At 39.5% G+C, this 25,816-nt stretch overlaps 1 protein-coding gene across 2 annotated transcripts in view; it reads right to left on the reverse strand.

Annotated features, from left to right (window-relative positions):
* Positions 1–25,816, reverse strand: part of LOC126091863 (tenascin-X-like) — a 771,043-nt gene that overhangs the window by 222,708 nt on the left and 522,519 nt on the right. For both annotated transcript variants that reach the window (XM_049907142.1, XM_049907141.1), the window contains 2 exons: positions 20,757–20,937; positions 2,927–2,997 (listed from right to left, as the gene is read on the reverse strand). In XM_049907142.1, coding sequence (XP_049763099.1) covers positions 2,927–2,997; positions 20,757–20,937 — 252 coding nt within the window. The remainder of the gene's footprint in view (positions 1–2,926; positions 2,998–20,756; positions 20,938–25,816) is intronic.

The raw sequence follows: 25,816 nt of genomic DNA on the forward strand, positions 1-25,816 counted from the left end.
ACTTAAAAATGCCTTGTTGTGTGACAGATGCCTTGTTCATTTTGATCCTGCTAAGCCTGTGATTTAGCAATGGATGCTCCTTCATACAGAATCAGAAATGTGCTCTCGCACAGATTTGGTTCACAGGACAGGATGACTGCATTCACTTCCAAGTTACCGATCAAGACTAAATGTAACTATCCCCAAATCAAGTAAGAAGTGCTCACCATTATCTATGGTGTAGCAAAGTTTCACCATAATCTGTTTGGTCAGAAGTTTTACTTAGTGACAGACCATGACCTATTTCACTCTTTGTTTCATCCATGCAAACTTGTTCCACCACACACGGCTCAGAAGCTGCAACATTGGGCATTCTTATTTTCACAGTATAAGTACAAATTATAGTACTGGCCCAAGTTGAAACATGCAGATACTGATGCTCACTCTTGCCTTCCACTTGGTCCTGGTTCTGAATTCGATGTTACTGTCACATCTTGTTGTCAGATCGATGCACAGGACACAGAAATTTTACACTCTTTCCCGCTGCACCATAGGAAAATGGAACAGGCCACAGATGTAAACCTGACTTGAACCTTTCATTGCACTACATCTGTACTGCTAGGCCTCATTCCATGAAAAATATTGTTTTGTGCATTGATATTTTGCTTGTCAGCCTAACCTCTCTCTCTAGCACAGTGTGATTTTCTTTCCAAATTACTCTGGATATTTTCATGTGCTTATTCCTAATGTGTTGCAAATAGATGTGTTGTGATTGCTCCATCAAGGTCATTGGGGAATTGTATGAACAAAACAGCTAGCACATCGGCACTGTTCTTGGCCGAGCATGAATTCCCACATTGAACAGAAGAGGTCACAATGTTGCGCTTGTGCTGCAAGTGTAATGGCCCCACTGCAAACATTTTCAGCTTGACCAAAGTCTCAATCGCCATGACAACAAGTGCATATTGACTTTGCTAGTCCATTCTGGAACACTTGTTGGTTTATTGTTGTGGGCTCTTTTAACAAATATCCATCTGCAGTGGTCGTGAACTCGACTATATTCTATAGTACCAATGAGGCTTTTATATTTATTTTTTGCTTGGAAAGTTTCGCTGAAGTATTAGTTACAGACAACAGGCCACAGTTTATGGCTCAGGACTTTGAACAGTTGTGTAAAGCTAATAGTATCACTCACCTTACCAAAGCTCTGTTTCATCCTCACTCGAATGGAGACGCTGAACAATATGTGCATTCACTCAACAGGTGGAAGAGTTACATGCCTCGCACACATGGGAGCAAGCACTGCTGCTCTTGCTCACAATGTACCAATCCCAGTCCCATGGCTGGCCGCGGTGGCCGTGCGGTTCTGGCGCTGCAGTCCGGAACCGCGGGACTGCTACGGTCGCAGGTTCGAATCCTGCCTCGGGCATGGGTGTGTGTGATGTCCTTAGGTTAGTTAGGTTTAAGTAGTTCTAAGTTCTAGGGGACTGATGACCACAGATGTTAAGTCCCATAGTGGTCAGAGCCATTTGAACCATTTTTGAACCCAGTCCCATGACAGTTCATTGCCAACAGAGCTTCTACACGGCCAGTGCCATTGCACGTTGCTCCAGTTGCTGTGCCCACTGGAGCACATGGCCCCTCCCACACTCCACAAGTATCGCTTTGAGCCTGATGATTCTATTCTTTTCAGAGTTTTTGGTTGAACCAGATGCTGGAAGAGAGGAATGATTCTTCAAAAACTAGGCGTTTGCATGTATTTAAATCAAGGTCCTGCTGGGTTCCTGCGCTGCCACTAGAACCAGACAGAACCAGACTCATGCTTGTCAGTTGTGAGATTCTTCTGCATATTTTCTGTTCCCAGATTTACATCCAACCAACATCTTGTGGCTGGTGTGCCCAATCCTGAGGCCTCTTCAGGACTGCCTACAGAATCGATGTTTGCCGCCGCGACAGCTCAACTTCCCAGCACTCGTCCTGGCACCCGTCGTGGACCCGGCGCCATTATCCCCATCATCACTGACGCTGTCATTGCCACCCTCTCCATATCTTTATGGACTGGCCCAGGAAGATGGTGGGTGCCACTTATGAGGTTTTCTGACTGAAATTTCCCTCGGAGTGCAGGATGGGTGTTGGGGCATGGCTAGGGACTTGGCGTCGATCCCACATGTGGCACCCAGCTCCTCAAGCTGCCCAGCTTCCTGCCTTTCCCCCCATTGTTGGAAGATGGTTCCCTATAAGACAACAGTCTTGCATTTTCGGGAGGCGGGGGGAGTGGAGGGGGGAGGGAGGAATGTGGAGTTCTAAGGCATTGATTTCACATCAACCAGTGCAGCACTACAAAACAGCATCACAAGAGCGGGTAGCACCACACCTCTGGGAAGACATAGTTCGGCATCCTGTATCAATGCTCATTTAACTGGCCACGTATTGCTGGTCAACCCAGTTTGGTTGGAGACTTTGAGAGTATTGGTACTGAGTATTTGGAAGATGATACTTAGCCCGTGTTCTGGAAGTAGTAACAGTGTGTAACAATACTTGTGTATAGGAGCCACAGGAACCCACTTTAGAACAAAAATTTTAGTTATGTTTCTTTCATTTTTAGAAATAAAATGTTCAATTAATTTGAAAGTGTTACATACAGATCATTTTGGATTCCTGCCACCAGCCATTGCAACTTCTCTCCTTCATTGTTTGTATCACTGCTGACTTCCACAGTAGTCAACACATCAGAAACAACAAAACAAAACATAACCAGACAATGGTAACCATACTGCTTGAGTTCAAGAGTTATCTTGTGGGTGAGGGTTTTAATTGTACTGCTTATTTGGAAAAAAAGAGAAAGAAAAAATATTTTATCTATCACTGTGAATTAAAATTAATTCACAGGGATATAAAACACAAATTTTACATAAAATTCAAATTATATATTTTGATTGCTACTCACAGACCACTCCACAATTAGCGCATTTTCAGAGATTTCTTCTGCTGTTAGCCTGTAATCTGCTTGATGTGGTTCTGTTAAAAATAATAAAAAATAAACAAATAAAAAATTTAAATATTAACAATAATAAATAAATTCAAATAGAATAATAATATAGTGTGAGTAGGGTTTGTATTTTGCATTATTTAGCATTGAACCAGAAAGTTATCATAACAATTTGAAAAATAAGAGTATATGGAAAATATATTATAAAAACAAAACAAATAATTGAACTTACATTGTCTTCTAATTACTTCAATGTAGTACAGGGAAAAATGTGATGAAAGATTAATCAACACATATGTAAAGTTATGAGCAGTCATTCAGATTGATGGTGAAAGCTATTTGGCTTTCAAATTAAGCAAATATTTTCAAAACAATGGGCGCACAAGTGTCATTTCATAAGTAATACATTTTTTGTTTACTTATTTATTTACTTCACACAGCCTCTCCATTTTTGCAATCTGAGGACATATTTATGCAATACTTATTTTGTAAATAAAACCACCTTTTCCTGCCGCCACTTAACTGCTGTACAGAGAATGGAAACAGTTCACAGAAGAAAGATCAACCAACTCAAAAAACTCCAGTCAAAACTCAATACCTTTACACACAGCCAAGAAAAACCCACACACAAATTATACCCAAGATTAGTGAACCTTCCTGACACACAGTTGAACAGTAAAGAAAGACAACTGTTGGAGAAAGGACTAAAATATAACGTAAATTCAGAAATAGATGATTACTTAGAAAATCTAATTATAGAAGCTGAAAGTGTTTTGCCAAGGGAAGATAGGAATGAAAAGAGCAGTGTCAACATTGGGCTAGCAAGAGAACTAGCAATAATAACCACTATAAAAACACAACAAGACAAAAACAATAAAAACACAGAATCTGCAACACTCAGAAAACTTAGGAGAAAACTTCAAATTGAAAATGTTATAATTTCAAATACAGACAAGGGGAACACAGTAGTACTGATAGACAAAGAACAATACATTGAAAAAAAAACACAAGAATTTATCTCACAAAATAACATTACAAAATTAAAATCAGAGCCAACAAAAGTAAAAAATACTCTGAAAAATACTGACATCATGGTAGATAACACAGAGAAAAGAAACTTGACACAGATCAATCCCACTGAACCCATCCTCTGAAGCCAACCAAAAATCCACAAACCAAATCTTATTGTGAGGCCAATACTGGATTTTAGAAAATCCCTCACTCACAAGCTTGCAGGATACATGTTAAAATTACTGTCTGAACATTTCAAAGTACAAGAAGATGGAACCATTAAAAACACTAAACAGCTAATACAACAAATAAAAAATATAAAAATCCCAGACACAGCAACACTCCTCTCATTTGATATAGAAAGCATATATTTCAACATACCAGTACCAGAAACAATAGAAATCATAGATAAGAAGCTGAAAACTTACAGTCAACTCCCCAATGAACAGACTAAGCAAATATGCACATTAATAAAGCTCATAATAGAAGAAAATTACTTCCAGTTCAATAATGAATTTTATTTACAAGAAGATGGATTACCAATGGGGTCCCCAGTTTCAGGAGCCTTAGCATATTTTTGCACACCACACTGAACAGATCATTTTCACAAAAATAGTAGCAAAAGAATACAATATATTATATTCGTTCAGGTATATCAGTGATATCCTTCGCTTAATAGATCAACGACAAACAAAAATTGAAATACTACATACTGACATCAACAATATACATAAAAATATAACATTCACAATTGAAAGAGAACAGAACAACCAAATTAACTTTCTGGATGTAATAATCAAAAAACAAAACAATAAGCATATATTTGAAATTCACCCTAAACCCACATCAACAAACATTATCTTTCCCCAATCCTCAAATCACCCACACTCACAAAAGCAAGCAGCACTTTGACACATGCTCCATAGACTCAACACAGTGCCACTCCCCAAAGAAAGCTACCAAAAAGAACTGGACAGAATAATGCAGATAGCACAAAATAATGGTTACATTATTAACAGTCACAAAGCTAAACAACAGAATTAAAAGTAAAATAAAAGCAGAAAGCATCAAACCACAGACAACAACACAACAAAACCAAACACGAACACACAGTTCCATAACAACTACACAGGAAAAGATGAAAGAAAACACAAGATGATACACAATGACATACTGTAGGTGCATCACATAGTTGCTCACATCTTAGTGCAAAGGGATTGATATTCAATGAGTGACAGATGTTTCAGTGATCTAAATCTTCACAACGTGAAATTTGAATTTTGAATGAAAATATTCATTCTAAGTATAAGAGGATACTGCCAGGTTCAGTTTCTGTTTTTTCAAAAAACACTGAACTATGCACAGATAATGATGGTTGGAAGTGAAGTTAGCAGATTATTTGAAACATGTAAGAAAATAGTAAAACAAATGGAGATAAGTATGATTTGTGGATTATGGTGTGGGAACTTGTTTCACAGTGAATGTGTTGAACTTACCAACAATGAAGTTCGCCTGGTAAATAGTTCAAAAGGAAAAATTAAGTTCTGCTGTGGTGCATGTGAAGTTAGTTTACACAAAGGACCTTTGAAAATGGCGTCTTCAGCAAAATATCAACAGCTTGTTACTGGAACCAGTCATAGCAGCAGTGAAAAAGTGAAGGTAGGTGACGATATAACAATCAGTGATGAATGCAAAAGTTCTGATATGCAAGACAACTAATGAAAACAACCCTGTAAAGGATGTGCAGTTGAACTGCTGGAAATAGAAAATAGTGCTTGTGATGTAAATAATATGAAAAACCACCTGAGATTAACCAGTGCAGTTGAAGATTTAACAAAAACAGTAAATCAACTAATAAAAGACAGTTCGAAAATGAGAATGCAACTCAGTACAGTGATCGCCACAAACTGTAGATTAGGGAAGCTAGCATCCCATCTGACAATATCATCTCACAAAAAAAGTGGAAAAATCCTGAAAAAATATCACACTGATTGTTAAAAATAGCAACACTAAATGTCTAATATCAAATCTAGGGTTGACTACTGAGCCTGTAACACACGGCCCTGCTCCATTTATTCAAAATTCGAATGTAAGTTTGTCACAACCTCCTGAATTACTTGAAAAACAAACTGAGTGTGCAAACGAAAAAAAAAAAATAAAAATTAACCACAATAGGTGAGTTGGAAAAATAAACAATAGTGAATCAATAACCCACAGTGTAAACCAGAATCTCTGTGTGAATACTACCAGTATTTCCTCTTACAAAACAAAAACAGGGCAAGAAAACATTGCAACAACAACAGATGCATGTAACAAATTGGAACAAACAAATAGGCCTACCAATAAAGAGCTTACAGTCCATGAAGCGACAGAAGATCGATGTGTTAGCAATACTTCTTTGAACAATTTGAAAAATGGAACCAGTATAAATGAAACCAGTCCCTACATCTTAGCCAGACCTTCAGATGAGATACCTTCACCTAATACAGATACAAATTGGCGTGATGTACAATCTAGAAAAAGAACTTTTCGATCTACAGATCAGCAAGTATCATTCACTACACAAAAACAACAAACCAACAACATACACAAAATGAAACAGAATGCATATGTACAACCAATAATGCTGTATGCAACTGCACTAAAGAAAAGTGTAGAGGAACAAAGCCATCAAGCATCTGCCATAGCATCAGTCAGAAATTCAAGTACTAGAGAAAGAAAAAATCAGATAATAGGCACTGGTGAAGAACAAGGAATGCTATATGGCAAGAAAAGAGCATGGTTTCATTTACGAAAAGTGAAAAAGGCACAACAACTGAAAACGTAACCAAATTCCTTGAGAAAATCTTTCCACGATATAGCAACTTTCATGCAGAAAAACTGGAAACAAAGGGTGTGAACAGCAGCTTCAAGATTGGTGTGGACTTCCATCTAAAGGACAAGGTGGTGGACACAACACTATGGCCAAAGGATATTGTTGTCAGGTATTTTTTATTCCGTAGATCGACCAGTGCCCCAGTAAAACAGTGCCTGAAATAAAAACCTAAGGCATAATATCTCACAGAAGTAACAGTAGAGATATCTGTGAACACTGGTTAGACAAAACAGAAGGTGACTATTACAGAGCCATTGAATATTTGGACATGGCAAATTTATGGTATCAAACTACTACAATTCATGGTGGTGTATCTGTATATGCAAGCAAGACTCTTAGTGTAAAGGAAATAGACTTAAAAAGCTTTTCCACAGACCTACACCTAGAATTAGCTTCACTAGTGTTAACATATATTGACCTTCTTATTGTCTCTGTGTACCACTCAACAGATGGTAATTTTGAAAACTTTATTGCACAGATGGAAACCTGTTTGTCCTACCTACCACATCTTAAATCTAAAATTGCACTGTGTGGAGATTTCAACATACACATAGGTGATGGAAGCACTAAAGAGAGAGTCTTCATGACTTTGATAAATAGCTATGGGCTGTTTGTTGCAAACCAACTGCCAACAAGAGGTGATGCCTGCCTAGACACAGTTAACACTAACCTCAATATCTGGGACTATAATATCAGTGTAGTTGAACCAATGACTGCTGACCATAGCGCATTAGTAATGGAAATAAGTATGAAATGCTTGAGTCAACTGCAACCAAGATCATGCCACTCTAGTTACACATTTAGTAAAAGGATCATGAAAGAAGAAAGACTAAATGACCTTAAAATAGCCATGTCATGTGTAAACTGGCGACAAAAAATTGCAGTGCCTCATTTGAATGTCTGTTCCAATCATTAAAAGCTAAATTTGATGATTTATTTCCCGAAATCCACAAGAAGTATCCTACAGGCAAAGCTAAAGGAAGGGACAAACCTACTACAGGGAAGATGTGGTACACCCCTGAGCTAAACAAATTAAAATGCATTGTGCTAGTTTTCAGGGATCGTATGAAAGCAGCTAGAGATCTCCCATCCAGAGATCTGCTTCATTGTAACTATGTAAGAGCCAAACGAATTTACAGAAAGCAAGTGGAGGAGGCAAAAAAGAGATACAATGACAGGTTCATTAAAGAGGCTCACAATACATACAAAGCAGCTTGGAATCTGGTAAACGAGTGCAGAAAAAGGCTCACCTCAGCCTTAAATTCTGATAGCCCTGACACCTTCAATCAGTACTTTGTTAGGATAGTGAAAGATACTATTAATGAAATACCTGACTCAGGGTTAGTCCTCACAAGTCACATGAGAAACATAACCAGTAGCACTTTTGAAAACTGGAACGAAGTGCATCCTACGAATATTGTAAAAATAGTTAAGTCATACAAGAACTCAGAGAGCGAAGATATCTATGGTATGTCTTGCACAACGCTGAAGAAAATTATTCTAGAGCTTGCTCAACCATTATCTATAGCAATTAACAAATGCTTATCCTCTGGTGTCTTCCCAAAATTTCTTAAACTAGCACAGACAGCACCAATCTACAAAAAAGGTGGCCAGTGTGAAGTGTCAGCTACAGACCAATTTCTATCATTCCTATTCTAGCTCAAGTTATGGAGTCTGTTATGAAACTCCAGTTACAGAATTATTTTGAAGTAAATAAGCTCTTCCAGGACACACAGCATGGTTTTCGCAAGGGAAAGTCAACGTTTACGGCAGCACTGGGCTTAACCAGAAAAATAAGGCAAGGATTCGAAGACAGAGAAAGTGTGGCAATGACACTCTGTGATCTTAGCAAGGCATTTGACTGCATTTCCCACAAGATACTGCACAATAAATTGAAGTGTTACGGTGTCGGAGGTGTTGTTCTGGCAACCTTTCAGTCTTATCTGGAAAACCGGAGACAAGTGGTATCAATTCATGGAGCAACATCACAAGAACAAAAGCTGGAATATGGAGTACCCCAAGGGTCCATCATAGGGCCTCTCCTGTTCCTTATTTATGTCAATGATATGGGTCATAACAACAATATGTTACAGTTTACTGATGACGTCACCCTTTTTGCCAAAGGAAGAACTGCTGCAGAATCATTCCAAGAAACAGATGTACTCTTTCAAAACATTAAAGAATAGTTCATCAAAAATAAAATGAAAATGAATGAAGAAAAAATACAACATCTCATATGCACACTTAACAACATCGGATACCATGATAATATGGAGGCTGTCAAACTGTTGGGCTTCATGACAGACAGGAAACTAATAATGAACGAACACACAGAGTACATGTGCTCCAAGCTCTCCCATGTAATATACCTTCTGAGGAGGTTAAAAGGTGTATTGAGTGACCAATATCTCAATATTCCAGGCGGTCGCAGAGGGTGGGCTTACTGGTAGTTGGGAGCTCCAACGTCAGGCACGTAATGGGGCCCCTTAGGGATATGGCAGCAAGGGAGGGGAAGAAAACCAAAGTGCACTCCGTGTGCATACCGGGGGGAGTCATTCCAGATGTGGAGAGGGTCCTTCCGGATGCCATGAAGGGTACAGGGTGCACCCATCTGCAGGTGGTCGCTCATGTCGGCACCAATGATGTGTGTCGCTATGGATCGGAGGAAATCCTCTCTGGCTTCCGGCGGCTATCTGATTTGGTGAAGACTGCCAGTCTCGCTAGCGGGATGAAAGCAGAGCTCACCATCTGCAGCATCGTCGACAGGACTGACAGCAGACCTTTGGTACAGAGCCGAGTGGAGGGTGTGAATCAGAGGCTGAGACGGTTCTGCGACCGTGTGGGCTGCAGATTCCTCGACTTGCGCCATAGGGTGGTGGGGTTTCGGGTTCCGCTGGATAGGTCAGGAGTCCACTACACGCAACAAGTGGCTACACAGGTAGCAGGGGTTGTGTGTTGTGGGCTGGGCAGTTTTTTAGGTTAGATGGCCTCGGGCAAGTACAGAAAGGGCAACAGCCTCAACGGATGTGGGGCAAAGTCAGGACATGCGGGGACCAAGCAGCAATTGGTATTGTAATTGTAAACTGTCGAAGCTGCATTGGTAAAGTACCGGAACTTCAAGCGCTGATAGAAAGCACCAAAGCTGAAATCGTTATAGGTACAGAAAGCTGGCTGATGCCAGAGGGATAAATTCTGCCGAAATTTTTACAAAGGTACAGATGGTGTTTAGAAAGGATAGATTGCATGCAACCGGTGGGGGAGTGTTCGTCGCTGTTAGTAGTAGTTTATCCTGTAGTGAAGTAGAAGTGGATAGTTCCTGTGAATTATTATGGGTGGAGGTTACACTCAACAACCGAGCTAGGTTAATAATTGGCTCCTTTTACCGACCACCCGACTCAGCAGCATTAGTGGCAGAACAACTGAGAGAAAATTTGGAATACATTTCAAATAAATTTTCGCAGCATGTTATAGTCTTAGGTGGAGATTTCAATTTACCAGATATAGACTGGGACACTCAGATGTTTAGGACGGGTGGTAGGGACAGAGCATCGAGTGACATTATACTGAGTGCACTATCCGAAAATTACCTCGAGCAATTAAACAGAGAACCGACTCGTGGAGATAACATCTTGGACCTACTGATAACAAACAGACCCGAACTTTTCGACTCTGTAAGTGCAGAACAGGGAACCAGTGATCTTAAGGCCGTTGCAGCATCCCTGAATATGGAAGTTAATAGGAATATAAAAAAGGGAGGAAGGTTTATCTGTTTAGCAAGAGTAATAGAAGGCAGATTTCAGACTACCTAACAGATCAAAACGAAAATTTCTGTTCTGACACTGACAATGTAGAGTGTTTATGGAAAAAGTTCAAGGCAATCGTAAAATGCATTTTAGACAGGTACGTGCTGAGTAAAACTGTGAGGGATGGGAAAAACCCACCGTGGTACAACAACAAAGTTAGGAAACTACTGAGAAAGCAAAGAGAGCTTCACTCCAAGTTTAAACGCAACCAAAACCTCTCAGACAAACAGAAGCTAAACGATGTCAAAGTTAGCGTAAGGAGGGCTATGCGTGAAGCGTTCAGTGAATTCGAAAGTAAAATTCTATGTACCGACTTGACAGAAAATCCTAGGAAGTTCTGGTCTTATGTTAAATCAGTAAGTGGCTCGAAACAGCATGTCCAGACACTCCGGGATGATGATGGCATTGGAACAGAGGATGACAAGCGTAAAGCTGAAATACTAAACACCTTTTTCCAAAGCTGTTTCACAGAGGAAGACCGCACTGCAGTTCCTTCTCTAAATCCTCGCACAAACGAAAAAATGGCTGACATCGACGTAAGTGTCCAAGGAATAGAAAAGCAACTGGAATCACTCAACAGAGGAAAGTCCACTGGACCTGATGGGATACCAATTCGAACTTGCCCCCTTCTAACAGCCGTGTACCGCAAATCTCTAGAGGAACGGGAGGTTCCAAATGATTGGAAAAGAGCACAGGTAGTCCCAGTCTTCAAGAAGGGTTGTCGAGAAGATGCACAAAACTATAGACCTATATCTCTGATGTCGATCTGTTGTAGAATTTTAGAACATGTTTTTTGCTCGAGTATCATGTCGTTTTTGGAAACTCAGAATCTACTACGTAGGAATCAACATGGATTCCGGAAACAGCGATCGTGTGAGACCCAACTCGCTTTATTTGTTCATGAGACCCAGAAAATATTAGATACAGGCTCCCAGGTAGATGCTATTTTTCTTGACTTCCGGAAGGCGTTCGATACAGTTCTGCACTGTCACCTGATAAACAAAGTAAGAGCCTACGGAATATCAGACCAGCTGTGTGGCTGGATTGAAGAGTTTTTAGCAAACAGAACACAGCATGTTGTTATCAATGGAGAGACGTCTACAGACGTTAAAGTAACCTCTGGTGTGCCACAGGGGAGTGTTATGGGACCATTGCTTTTCACAATATATATACATGACCTAGTAGATAGTGTCGGAAGTTCCATGCGGCTTTTCGGGATTATGCTGTAGTATACAGAGAAGTTGCAGCATTAGAAAATTGTAGCGAAATGCAGGAAGATCTGCAGCGGATAGGCACTTGGTGCAGGCAGTGGCAACTGACCCTTAACATAGACAAATGTAATGTATTGCGAATACATAGAAAGAAGGATCCTTTATTGTATGATTATATGATAGCGGAACAAACACTGGTAGCAGTTACTTCTGTAAAATATCTAGGAGTATGCGTGCAGAACGATTTGAAGTGGAATGATCATATAAAATTAATTGTTGGTAAGGCGGGTACCAGGTTGAGATTCATTGGGAGAGTCCTTAGAAAATGTAGTCCATCAACAAAGGAGGTGGCTTACAAAACACTCGTTCGACCTATACTTGAGTATTGCTCATCAGTGTGGGATCCGTACCAGATCGGGTTGACGGAGGAGATAGAGAAGATCCAAAGAAGAGCGGCGCGTTTCGTCACAGGGTTATTTGGTAACTGTGATAGCGTTACGGAGATGTTTAACAAACTCAAGTGGCAGACTCTGCAAGAGAGGCGCTCTGCATCATGGTGTAGCTTGCTCGTGAGATTTTGAGAGGGTGCATTTCTGGATGAGGTATCAAATATATTGCTTCCCCCTACTTATACCTCCCGAGGAGATCACGAATGTAAAATTAGAGAGATTAGAGCGCGCACAGAGGCTTTCAGACAGTCGCTCTTCCCGCAAACCATACGCGACTGGAACAGGAAAGGGAGGTAATGACAGTGGCATGTAAAGTGCCCTCCGCCACACACCGTTGGGTGGCTTGCGGAGTATAAATGTAGATGTAGATGTAGATGTAGATAACAGCTCATAACAGTATATTATGGCCTATTCCATAGCCACATCAATTATGGCCTACTGTTATGGGGATATTCTGCATGTTGTAAGGATGTGCTAGTTCTACAGAAAAAAAGCTCTCAGAATAATCACATCAAGCAAAAGACAGGAGCACTGCAGGCCTATATTCAAGCAGTTAGGAATTATGATATTTTTCAGCCAGTACGTGTTCTTATGTCTCATCAGCGTGAAAGAAAACCAAGGAGTCTTCAGCATGAGGCAAGATATACACAATCACAATACCTGTAACAAGAGTAGCATCGAAATACCCAGGTGTCAACTGACGGGAACGCAAGACAGCTTTCCAGTGGTTGCCCTAAAGATGTTCAACTCACTGCCTCAAGAAGTGCAATCCCTGCTGCTAGGAACATTCAGAATGAGAGTAGCACAGGACCTGAAAGAACGCCCATTGTACTCCATTGGTGAATTATTTAATAGTGACCAAAGTGAATGGACAAACAAATATTGTTTCTATTAAGTATAAATGTCTTAATTTTGTGAATATTTTTTTAAATGTATACATGTAATTAATCTTTATGCAGTCTGTCCAGTCATGACTGGTAAACGACACAGTTAGGAAAGTAATAAACACACTCACACCCATAAAATCACAAAGATTTTCAAAAGACAGGGAATAAGCATAGCATACACAACAGACAATTCTATACAAAAATACACCCCAAAATTGACAAAAAACAGAGATATATACCAGAAAGCAGGTATGTACCAACTACAGAGTAACACTTGTGAAGACAGATACATAGGACAAACTGGTAGAACATTTGATGTCAGATACAAAGAACACACGAGAGCCTGGAAATATGAGACAAACCACTCCACATTTGCAGAACACCCAAGAGAACATGACCACAAACCAACCACTAGAGAAGATGACATGAAAATGATTAGAATCAACAATGAAAAACACCTCCTAAACCTGCAAGAAAATTACCACATACAGAAAACCAAAGCAGAGAGGAAAACTCTGTTAAATGATTAAGTACATATGCCAAACAATTCAGTATTTGCACTAATAGATAAAATAATAGAATAACTCTCTCAAAGAGGATTAATATAATAAGACTATCCAATATAATAATAACATCACCCAACAACTTTATGCTCACTTATCCATGACCCCCTCAACAGAATGCTGAAATGAAAAGTCAAATCAACTGTCACAATTCAATTCAACCCCCCCCCCCCCCTCCCAAAAAAAAAAAACCCTCTTCAACTTTCTCTCTCTCTCTCTCTCTCTCATATATACACACACACAGTATAAACATCATGAATAGAAGTTAGTCTTGAACATATACTTCGTTTAGGTTGGCAACAAGTAGGTAAACATGCCAAGGAGGAGGAAACACGTAATGGAGTTGAAATATTTATGTTGTGAATAGCAGTGTCCAAGAAAACAGTTATATTGAGTGGGAAAAGAACAATAGTGCACCACAAAAAAGAAGAAGAAACATGGTGAACAGTGTGAAGAAAGTCAGAATGCAAAGTTGTGCTTATATGTCAGTAATAAAGTGGTAGTGCAATTTCCAGACCAAATGAGAGGAAACACAGATCAGAAAATTTTAAGTAATTACTTTTTTACATTAAAAAATCACAACCTGAGCTGTTTAATAACCTGAAAACTAACAAAAATGTATTGTTATATATCCCACTTATGAATCCTTAGAACAAGAAAAAGGTGAATGCGTCTGGGATAAATAAATTAAGAGGCAGCAGGAAAATGCAGTTTTATTTACAAAACAAGTGTTTCTATGCTTTTTGTGGAGGATGGTCATGCAAACAACCTTGATATTTATGCAATTTCTAAATTGTGGCCACAAGAGTGAGGTAACAACTCACCAAATACTAGAAGTGTTGAGTCATTGACAGGGACATGGAAAAGAATAAAAATTATGCTAGTTTTCAAATGAATTTTTTTCAAGCCCCCCTCTCTGCACACACTAGTATGGTACATTGCCCTGGCTGAATACAAATCTTTTGTGGACAAAGCAAACCCTTTCCAGTTACATAACTGGACCATGAGGTCTCAGTGCCATCAATGCCACATGGCTCTTTACTACAACACCAGCTCCACACAAAACACTGTGTCATGATGAATCTTTGGTGACCATTGGAAAAAATTATTAATTGTTTTTATCTGTAACAGGACTAGGCTTTATCTGCCATCTAAGTCGCTAAGGATACTTAGCCAGCAGTGAAAAAGGGTGACTAAAATTCCTGACTTTGAAAATATAATCTATGTTGCAGCAAGCTGCAGTTGTCAACAACATCATCCAGCTGCATTTCTGTAACTTATTTGAACAATGTATATGCTGGGAGAAACTCAAGTCTGTTTACTGACATATTGTTGTGGCTCACCAATATCATGATGCATACGTGGACAAGAAAATAATCTTGGGTTTCCCAGTTAAAAATACTATTTTTCTGGATGAAAATGGACTTTTTTTGGGTGAACATACACTATACCCTGGGTGAAAGGACATTTTTTTTCTTGTTAATGTACATTCCCTTGGAGTTGTGAAACATAATAATCCTTTGAATGGTAAAGGTTTTATGATAAGCATAATACTTCCCAGCACTCCTAGAAAAATAACAACACATTTTGTAATGACCACCAAATACAGCATAATAGTTTCTGAACACAGACCACCAAAATATAAAAAAATACAATGCGCATGCTGCAATATGGAAACAAGACCATAGTAGTGCTTGAGTAGCCCAGCAGTGAACTTGTAATTAAGAAAAATATGGCATGATAATTTTTGTTTATGCTTTGTGAAATACAACAATTAGATGACATTTTTCATCATGAAAAGCTAAACTTTCACATATAATTCTGGTCATTAAGAATTTTTTCCTGTTTTTCTGAGCGTGTGGTTAGGCAGGATCCTAATAGCAAAGCTTAAATTGCAGCAGCTGAATATTTCTGACAAGCACAATTGTAAATTTCACTGCTTGGCACCAATTATTTCGTGGGTTACCTGGCTGAATACATGTTCCATTGAGCACATTGACATTTCCATAGAGAAGCCAATTTCATGTGAAACAGCTCAAGAACTCACTTTGTACTTTTCTTTTTGCCGATGTTACTCCACAATTTGTAATCTATGAAAGAACTAAAATAAATATGAAAAATTAAGCTTGAAGCTTAGTCTTTTTAGCAAGCGTTACCCTTTAAGATAGATCAAACACAACTGTACCAGTAAAACTGTAAACAACGGCATAAATGGCTTGTCTTCTGGGCCAGAATTTTTTCTGAGCGGCTGGTTCTCAAAGTGTTAAGTTTTTAATGAGAGACAAACACTCCATGATTTAAGAAATTCATTGTACATTCTTACACATAATATAATTCAACTTATGTAAAAGCAAACTGATTGAAGTGACACTTCTCAAACCACCATTTGCAATATTTTCCCAAGACCTGTTAGAAATGTAAACAGTTGTGACATCACACTCATTGAAAGCAGTTTGGAGTATTGCATAATCTTCACCCCAAAGCCTTTGAGACATTTTGCTGTCAGCAGACATTTGTATGTGCGCAGTGTTTTGTTGCTGTAAATAGGGCATTTTCTTTGTGACTGAAGTTTTATTTGGTGTCATTCCCTTGTTTATGTTTTATTTCTTGAGTATTATTCTGCGGTAGTGAGCTGAAGTAAAATTCTTTGTTAGAGTTTCAGTTCTTATCAGACAAAATTACAGAAACTTAACTGAAAACTAAAATAATGAAATATTCCTAAGTATTTCCTGGATTATTTGCAGCTAAAAATTTCCCGGGTTTTTCCCAATTCACTGGTTGTGCCATGGTGTAGATGCCCTGAATATGTGAACTGGCTTTCTGGAAAAGTGCAGCCACTAAGAAGGTGTAGGGGGGCGGGGGGCACAATGCCACTTATAGATGAATCATACAGGACACTGACTTCCAGAGCCGCCTGTCAGAGAAACAGACAATGGTCTTCACATGCATGACATGGGAAAAGCATGGCTGCAAGTCATAGACCCAGTGTGCCCCTGTGCAGAATGCTGGTGCCCAGCTTGAGAGCCATGACTTTTTGAGTCCCCATCTGTGTTGACTTGTTGGATTCACTCGTCCCTCACTGACGATGACTTAGTAAATCAATTGTGGTTCCCATGCTTTGCTAACTTGAAATCTTATGTCTCTGTTAGTCAAGTTTTTAGCTGTGTGTATTTTGACTGCTTCTTAAATGATGGAGTCTCATTATGTGGAGGCAGACAATACAATGTTTGTCTCTTTATTGTTCATGCTCTGTTCATCAGATCTATCTTTAGCAGTGCAATACATTTGGCCAATGTATGATTTCCCACACTGTTAAAGGATCTATGTCTATGAGCCTTAAGTTGTCATCTTCCATCTCAATGCAGTAGAGCATTAAGGACTCTTGTTTATAGGGCGGGGTTTATCTCACATCTGGAGAGCTTATCATCAGAGCTCAGCTGTCTTTGACCTTTGTTTGACTGGAACTGGTACTCTGACAAGGGCATTCTGAGTTCATGTCAGTCAGCACACACTAAACTTCAAGAAGTACCAATATGTACATCTCACTATTTATGTTCATACAATCACCATAAGATGATTAGCTCGATAGATAACTATACCATGGTACCCTTTTAGCTTTCCACAAACAGGATATGAAGTCTGTGGATATCTCTTGAGGTTTTGCCATCTCAACTTTCAGACTTAATGTACAACCTTTGATGTTCAACAGTCACAATACTCTGTTCCCATAAAGATCAATTTAAAATTTAGTGTGGATAAAACAAACCACTTGCTAAGTTTTCAAACTGTAAGCTGAAACCTATGTAACTTTCAATGTTGCTGCATCATTCACTCATCACATTGCTAGTGTACATATTACTTATGAAATTGCCAAGATTAAAATAAAAAGCAGTATTCATACAAATGGCAGTCATGTAGCTGAATTGACTCATGTGAAGGTGTTAGATAGCTGGCAAATAACACTGATCCACAGTAGTTACAGTTTACACTCAAACATGGAGCTCTTTTCAGTGAAATTCTCCCCATTAACACCAGCTTTTCAGAATTGGGCATGCGGGAAACCTCTCAACAACATATCCTCCATTGCTGTAACTGCCTCCCTCCTACCTCTCCCTCCCCCCCCTGAGCCACAAACTTTGCTAGTCCATGTCGTTCACCTTCCTATCACCTTCACTGTTTCCACTCCAGTACTACATATGCATACACCTTCAATCCCACCAATGCACCAGGACTGTCTTTTCCTATTTTCTGCCTCCCTGCCCCCCTTCCCCCTCTCCAGCACAGCCACCTAACTCTGACCTAGCACCCATATCCTGTCCACACAATGTACCTAAGTACCTTGAATGCTCTCACAAGTAGCACAACATTGTCCCCCACTCCTACCCTGCTATCTCTCCCCCTCAACACTCTTTGCCTTCTCCTTGCTTCCATCATCCACCCCATTTCTGAAAGACGCGGTTTTGCCTGGAAGCTTAGATGTTTAGCAATCTTTCCACAGTGTCTGTCTGCGACTCAAAACTTCATCTGTGTGGTGGGCAGCAATCTATCCATTCCACAATGTTGTTGGTATTCCATCCTGAGCTCTATATTGTATGCATCACATAGTGCACTTTTGTTGTTACTTTGTTTTGCTCTTTAAAGAGTTCAAGAACCATTAGTTAAATTCAAACTTATTGTTCACCTCTTCTTCCAAAATCCCTTTCTGTCACTGTGGGGCAACTGTCTATCTAATGTTCATACAAACACAAGCTTTATACTCATTAGTCGTTTGGATGCATACTTATGAGACTCAATTTTCTGTTTGTATTAGTCTATGTGCTTGTCTACAGAACAGAAGCAACTTCTGGGTGATCCTTCTTGAATCACTTGGCCTGTGTCATCCCTGTCTCCTACTCCCACATCATCAACTCCCATTTATAAAGTGGAACATATCAAGGGTTTATCATGGATTGTTTGTTTGTGCTAACATTGATATGACAAGATGCCCTTTTCCATCTAATGGAAACCAGTCTTCAGAATGATGAGTGCCAAGTAATGGAACAAAAGCATTCAGTCAGAAATACAGTAATTCTGACCTATCACATTATGTCACAGTTTCAATAACATCAGATCAGTTTCATTTTCTGATATTGATGATACTCATGCACTTTATGATCCTCTGTGGGTAAAATGGCCACCTCTCCATTTCCAAATATTACACACCTCTACATTTCATACTTCTTCCTTTTATAGTGCATGCAGGATATGGTGATCGATGCTCAGTGACCAGTTTTCATCTAAAGAAATTCAGAAGTTGAGGGCGACAAGAGTTTGCCACATTTTAACTGGTCAGTGATGACAGAATTATGTGCATGCCCTGCAAACTTTCTCAAACAATTTTACAGAAACTATTCCATAAAAAATTTCAGTTTTGCTTTACTTGTAGCTTTATATGTCAGGTTCATTATGATGTGCACATAATTTCATTAATGGTCATAGTTATTGTGAAATTTATGTGGAATCAAGGCACTGCACAAAAAAGTGGGGTGGCTATGATTTTGTGTCTGGTGCATATTGTATAATATGTTGCTGCATATGAAATTTAGCTAACATACTGAATTTTTCTTCACGTCTTGAATGAGGTCTATATCTGTTTGAGGTCTATATCTGTCGCCAATCTCAAGAAAATTAATCTGTTGCAGCACACTCATTTGCGATCGCACTGTGCCAGCAACAAAGCCAGAGTGAAATATCAACAACATTTCTCATATTTGACAAATGGTTTGAGATATCAAATGGAGATTTTGGAAAACGATAGCACATAAAGAGGAGAGTATTTTACCATATGGCAATTGTGCAAAACTTCATTATCTACCGTGTTATTCCACTAACTACAGACTTTTCTGACAAAAGAATGTATCTTTTAAGGACTATCAATAGCTGGTGAAATGAGAAATGCTATGGGTTTTGGAACAACATAAGTCAAGTCATTAAACATTTATTTTGTACTGAGGATGTGCTTTTCCATAAGATGTTGACCTTCCTTTTCTTCAGTTCCTCGCTTAATAAACTTAATAAACCACTGTTACAGAATTCCCTTGCAACTGTGCCTGCACTAGGTTAGTGAGGTGAGACTCTGTAAACTCGACTGAGATTTGGCAAAAGAAGCAAATTTTAACATAGCAACGGGAGAAACATGTACATTTTACTCAAAATTTCTCATTTGTGGCTCTTCTCTGAAGGTTACAAATGGTTAATACACCAAGTGAAAATACACTGAGTGGTCACCATGCAAGTGTGGGCCCCGCTTAATATTTACCAAAAATTTGAGTGCAGGATTCAGTATTGAATGGCACTTCCCCTCCAGTGCTTGGCATTTCTCCCCTATGGCACCCTGAGTGAACCCCCCCCTCCCCCTCCCCCCTTCCTCGCAACACTGATGCTCTCCCCATGCTTCCAGCTGGCTGTGCATCTAGTGGCCATGGTAATTTGCGCACAATATGCAATCGACTTGAAACTGATTTTTTAATTATTGAATGACACCAAATACCCACACACTCATCCATTACAGTGCAGAACAAATTACACTACAAACAGAAAAAATAAAACTGTAACATAATCTCTGAAAATCACTGACAAATGCTTGACATATAGCCTTGATGTGTGTGAACCTGAGCTGATGGTTTTTCTTCCCTTCAAGATAAAGGCATCTGAACAAAACTTGGATTGGCAATAATGAGTTTCTTCAAATGTTAGAAAAATACCTTGCTTTTCAGATACTGTACTATTCCAGGCATTCCTAACATCATTTTTTCAAGTGGTTCCATGTCGGTTCCTCTTACCGAGATATTAAGTAAAGAAGAATAGCCATCAGCACTGAGGCTGGTAAGAACACAGTGTTTGAAAAGACTATTCCAAAATATCCTAATTTCACATGTTAGTAGCAAAATAATTTAAATTGTTAGGCAGTGTACTTTACTACAAAGCATAAGACATAGAGAAACTTTTACCCAGGCACTTGGTCATGACTTTTGTTTCTGGCACATTCAGTTCACACCTTCCTCCATCTTGGTCAATAAGAATGACTCGAACGGAATAGAAATGTCCAGGTAGGAGATTTTTGATAACTAATTCTGCCTCCTTGGAAATCTCTCTTGGTGTTAAACTTGACCATGAGTCTTCATCCTCTGCCTGCACATGTTTTACAGAAAATTACATCATACCACTATAGAAAATATTATATTTCTCTATAGTTAGGGTATTTAGATTCATGTAGCATCTAAATCAATAAATGAAATGCTGTAGGATGGAAGTGGTAAGCTACAAATGATTTTGGTTCCAAACAATGTGTGATGAGCAACAATAACTACAGAATAAAATTGTAATGGAAAATACAGGATGGAATGTAACAATATAAGAGAAGGACAGTTGCTACTCACCATATAGCGGAGATGCTGAGTCATGATAGGCACAAAAAAAAAGATTCACACAATTATAGCTTCTGGCCATTAAGGCCTTTGTCAGCAATAGACACAAATACACACATGCACACATACAAACTCATGCAAACACATCTTGCACACACATCTACAGCCTCAGCAACTGAAACCTTAATGGCCAAAGGCTATAATTGTGTGAATCTTTTTGTTGTGCCTATCACAACTCAGCTTTCTCCACTGTATGTTGAGTAGCAACTTTCCTTCTCTAATATTGCTGAATAAAATTGTAATTGATACACTGTAGATGAAAATATGAAAATGAGAAAACAAGTACAGAAATTAAATAGAATGGAACACATATCTCTGTTTACAAAGTGTGTGCCCTGCAGTATACAAAGCATGGAAAAAAATATAAAGGATATGAAAAATATAAAAATAAATCAAATGTGGAAATCACATTAGAAAACTGTAAAATTAGGGGATGGCATGGCTGAACAATATCTACCAACATGAGGCAAAATTCCTGTAATGCCAATGTTACTAGCTTTTGGAACTGTCAGTTCATTTGTTTGGATAGAAAGAAGGATAGGTTTTGGAAGCTTTAGGAGGAGGGGCAAGACATTACTGAATACACATAAAATATAAATAAAAAGATGAAACATATTGGTGCTGTAGAAAAAAAGGAAAAGTTTTTTCATACACTGTATTTGGAAAGAAGCGTACAACTGTGTAACTGCTCTCACAGACTCTACAGGATTAGTAATAAACAGTTGGCAGTAAGTATTTTGTAAATAAGAGTCCAGCTTAGGACATGATAGGATGCAGTCAGAAACAGATGAGAAGGAAAAGCCACAAAAAATTACAAAAAGAGAATTGCGTGAAAGGCAACCACTTTTTTGTGGACCAAAATTCTCAGCTTTCCTCACCATCAATAAGATTTTGCAACTATTAATGGATCATTTTCCCCTGGGAATCTAGGATTATGACATCTTCAATTCCTTCAGATATCATGGACCAAATTCTCTTTAACTCTAAATAAAAAAATAAAAAAATAACAAGCTGCTTACATACAACAAAGTTGAAACTAGATACATCAGTCACTATTATTTTTATTGGTAACAGAAGCACACATTCAACAGAAGCATAAACATGTGAGCAGTTTTGAGTTCTTCATAGATCTGGCCTCATAGTTTATAAGTAATAAGTAATTTGTAAGTTTTCCTTTCATTAAACAATACACAGTACATCAGCCATGCAATAAACTACTACATCTTCTTCATCTGTCAGATACTTCCACCTACAAACCAAGCCACAGTGATCCCATTCCAGTAATCCAGCATGATCTCCAGTCACTACTAAAATCCTTAGGCCCATCCCAGAACCTCTCCCCGGATTCCATCTCTCTACTTACCCCTACCACTCCCTGCACTCCCACCTTCTACATGCTTCCTAAAGTCCATAAACCCAACCACCCAGGATGCCCCATTGTGGCCGGTTACTGTGCCCCCACTGCGAGAATCTCTGCTCTCATAGACCAACACTTTCAACCTATTACCCAGAACCTATCCTCCTATATAAAAGATACCAACCATTTCCTCGACCGACTCTCCACAGTTCCGGTCTCTTTACCACATGGTGCCCTGCTCATCACTATTGATGCTACCTCCTAATGCCCATGGCCTTACTGCTGTCGAATACTACCTTTCCAGACGCCCTATGGATTCCAAACCAACAACCTCCTTCCTAGTTTCGATGACCAAATATATCCTCACCCACAATTACTTCTCCTTTGAAGGCATTACCTACAAACAAATCTGTGGTATGGCAATGGGCACCCCACTATCCTATGCTAACCTATTCATGGGCCATCTAGAGGAATCCTTCCTATAAACCCAGAATCCTAAACCCCTCACCTGGTTCAGATTCATTGATGACATCTTTGCTATCTGGATTGAAGGTGAGGTACACATTCCTCCAGAACCTCAACAACTTCTCTCCCATTTGCTTCATCTGGTCCTACTCAACCCAACAAGCACTTTCCTAGACGTTGACCTTCACCTCAGAGATGGTACATCAGTACCTCCGTCCATATCAAAGCTACTAACCACCAGCAATACCCCCACTTCGACAGCTGCCACCCATTCCATACCAAGAAGCCCCTTCCATACAGCCTAGCCACCCGTGGTCATCGCATCTGCAGTGACAAGCAGTCCCTCTCAAAATATACCGGGGGTCTCACTGAAGCCTTCACTGACCGTAATTATCCTCCCATCCTTGTACAAAAACAAATCTCCCGCGCCTTATCTTTCCAGTCTCCCACCACCTCCCAAAGTCCCATAGTCCGGACAAAGGAGAGCATTCCCCTCATAACTCAGTACCATCCAGGACTGGAGCAACTGAATTACATTCTCTGCCAGGGTTTTGATTACCTCTCGTCAAGCCCTGAAATGAGAAATGTCCTGCCCACTATCCTTCCCACCCCCTCTGCCGTGGTATTCCACCGTCCACCGAAACTACACAATATACTCATCCATCCTTACACAACCCCTGCTCCCAATCCCTTACCTCATGGCTCATACCACTATAATAGACCTAGATGCAAGACCTGTCCCCTACCACCACCTACTCCAGTCCGGTCACTAACATCACCTATCCCATCAAAGAGAGCTACCTGTGAAAGCAGTCATGTGATTTACAAGCTAAGCTGCAACCTCTGTGCTGCATTCTATGTAGGCATGACAAGTAACAAACTGTCTGTCACCATGAACGGCCACCAACAAACTGTAGCCAAGAAACAAGTGGACCGCCCTGTTGACGAACATGCTGCCAAACATGATACCCTCATCTTAATGACTGCTTCACAGACTGTGCCATAGGGATCCTTACCATCAAAACCAGCTTTTCTGAATTGCGCGGGTGGGAACTTTCCCTGTAATACATCCTACGTTCCCATAACCGTCCTGGATTCAACCTTCGTTAGTCACTGTCCTCATCCATCCAGCCCCCTCCCTGTTCCCATTCCAGCACTACACAGCCGTCATTTCACCGCCACACCCAGTCTTTTAATTTCTTTTATTTCTCTCCTTTCCGCTACTTACCCCCTCCCCCCTCTGCACCTTCTCTCCTGCCCTCCATCTAAACTGCAGCACTTCACTGTCCACCACTCCCACCGTACTATCCCTCCTCCTCCCCACCCCAGCCTCCTCCTTACCCCCACCCAGTCGCCACTCTCATCATTCACTGGTGCTGCTGTTTGCAGTGTGGTCTCAGCTCTCTGAGACTCAAATGTGTGCGCAAGTTGCGTTTGTGTGTGTGTGTGTGTGTGTGTGTGTGTGTGTGTGTGTGTGTGAGTGTCTACTGCTGACAAAGGCGTCAATGGCTGATAGTTTTAATAGTGTGAATCTTTTTACTGTGCCTATCGCGACTCAGCATCTCCACTATATGGTGAGTAGCAACTTTCCTTCTCTGGTATTGTTACATCTTCTTCATAGGCTAATTTACTGGGCTCTCTTCTGATCATCATCCAGTAAGTAGGTGTCACAGTTGGCCACCTATTTCAAATTGTAATCTGACTTTGCCACAAGAATAATCTTAATCGAAAATTAACAATAAATGATCAAACATCAGTAGTTTACATAAAAATCTACCATCACACATTTCAGGGCAATAGGCAATTAAATAGTTCATAAATTTTGACCCATATTCTCGCATGTGTCTGGCTGCAGCACATTACTAATAAGAAAAATGCTTATGAGTATGTTATCTAAAGATTAAAAAACTCAACCATTTCTTAAGTTTCGCTGTCACTTTGTGCCATTATAATATTACTATACAGTTCCAAGAGTTAAACACTCAGTTTTTTATGATAAAATACATTTTCTTAAACAGTCATAATCACATAAAATTCCCTTCAGACTAGTTTACTTAGCTGGTTTTTTTACTGCACATAATGAAAGGCCATTTTCTCAGCTTCTGTAGCTTTAATCAACTCTTAAATAATTTCAATGCCCTATGCTTCAACCATAACACTTGTACACCAGAATTTGCCAGAATCATCACGTACCTGACCATTATGGACCAGGAAATTTGGCATACACCTGCTTCTTTCCATCATATATACTACTTTCCCTCTACCCCTCATTTGTGGGTGAACTTACAACTTTTACGTGTTTACATCTTACAGAATTATGAGACACTTGTTGCTGAGAAAACAGAAGATAAACGTAAATTACCACATGACAGCCAGAAGGATTATTGTGATGTAACTGACGAACATATAAAGAGTGAGAACACAGCAATGCTCACATTCTTTGACATTCATCAATTCTGCAGAATGGTGATTGATGCCGTTCCTCTCTGCAGCCACCAAAAGTAATTCCTCCCAACCTATGCGTTGTGGAAATTTCAACTACTGGTACCAACATCTCCTTCATTTTCCTCAAATGCTACTGACTTTATCAAAGGACCTTTAAGTGAGATTGGAAGTCCCAAAATTTAAATGGTAATTAATTTGTTAAGTGAGATCAGAAATCCCTAAATTTAAATGGTAATTAATTTGTTGAATCAAAAATTCTGTTTAGAATGATACGCTTTCCTTAAAAAACTGACATACTTACAGAGATTAAAGATGC

This window comes from Schistocerca cancellata, chromosome 7 (genome assembly GCF_023864275.1).
Source record: "Schistocerca cancellata isolate TAMUIC-IGC-003103 chromosome 7, iqSchCanc2.1, whole genome shotgun sequence".
Lineage (NCBI taxonomy): Eukaryota > Metazoa > Arthropoda > Insecta > Orthoptera > Acrididae > Schistocerca > Schistocerca cancellata.